Source organism: Lagopus leucura, unplaced genomic scaffold, assembly GCF_019238085.1.
Source record: "Lagopus leucura isolate 7727_CA_CO unplaced genomic scaffold, USGS_WTPT01 Super-Scaffold_100001, whole genome shotgun sequence".
NCBI lineage: Eukaryota > Metazoa > Chordata > Aves > Galliformes > Phasianidae > Lagopus > Lagopus leucura.
The window spans coordinates 1,385,582-1,385,968 of NW_024962262.1; the positions used below are offsets into that span (position 1 = coordinate 1,385,582).

Consider the following 387-nt stretch of genomic DNA (forward strand, 5'->3'; position numbering starts at 1 on the left):
TCAGCTCTGGTGAGGCTGCACTTCCAGTTCGGTGTCCAGTTTTGGGCCTGGCAAGAAAGACTACCGAGACATTGAGGCCCTGGAGTGAGTTCAAAGAAGGGCAACAAAGCTGGTGAGGGGTCTGGAGTACAGGGCTTATGAGGAGCGGCTGAAGGAGCTGGGATTGTTCAGTCAGGAGGAGGCTCAGGGGAGACCTCACAGCTCTCTGTAACTACCTGAAGGGAGGGCTGGGGGTTGGCCTCTTCTCTCGTGTAACTGGTGATAGGACCAGAGGGAATGGCTTCAAGCTGTGCCAGGGGAGATTCAGGCTGGACTTTAGGAAATGCTACTTCTCTGAAAGAGTGGTCAGGCACTGGGATGGGCTGCCCAGGGAGGTGGTGGAGTCAC

The 387-nt window shown here is 56.1% G+C and overlaps 1 protein-coding gene across 1 annotated transcript in view; it reads right to left on the reverse strand.

Moving 5' to 3' along the window:
* The window catches only part of LOC122178333, a 21,459-nt gene continuing 21,072 nt past the window's right edge, over positions 1-387 (reverse strand). The window contains exon 4 of the mRNA XM_042868462.1: positions 1-47. Coding sequence (XP_042724396.1) covers positions 1-47 — 47 coding nt within the window. The remainder of the gene's footprint in view (positions 48-387) is intronic.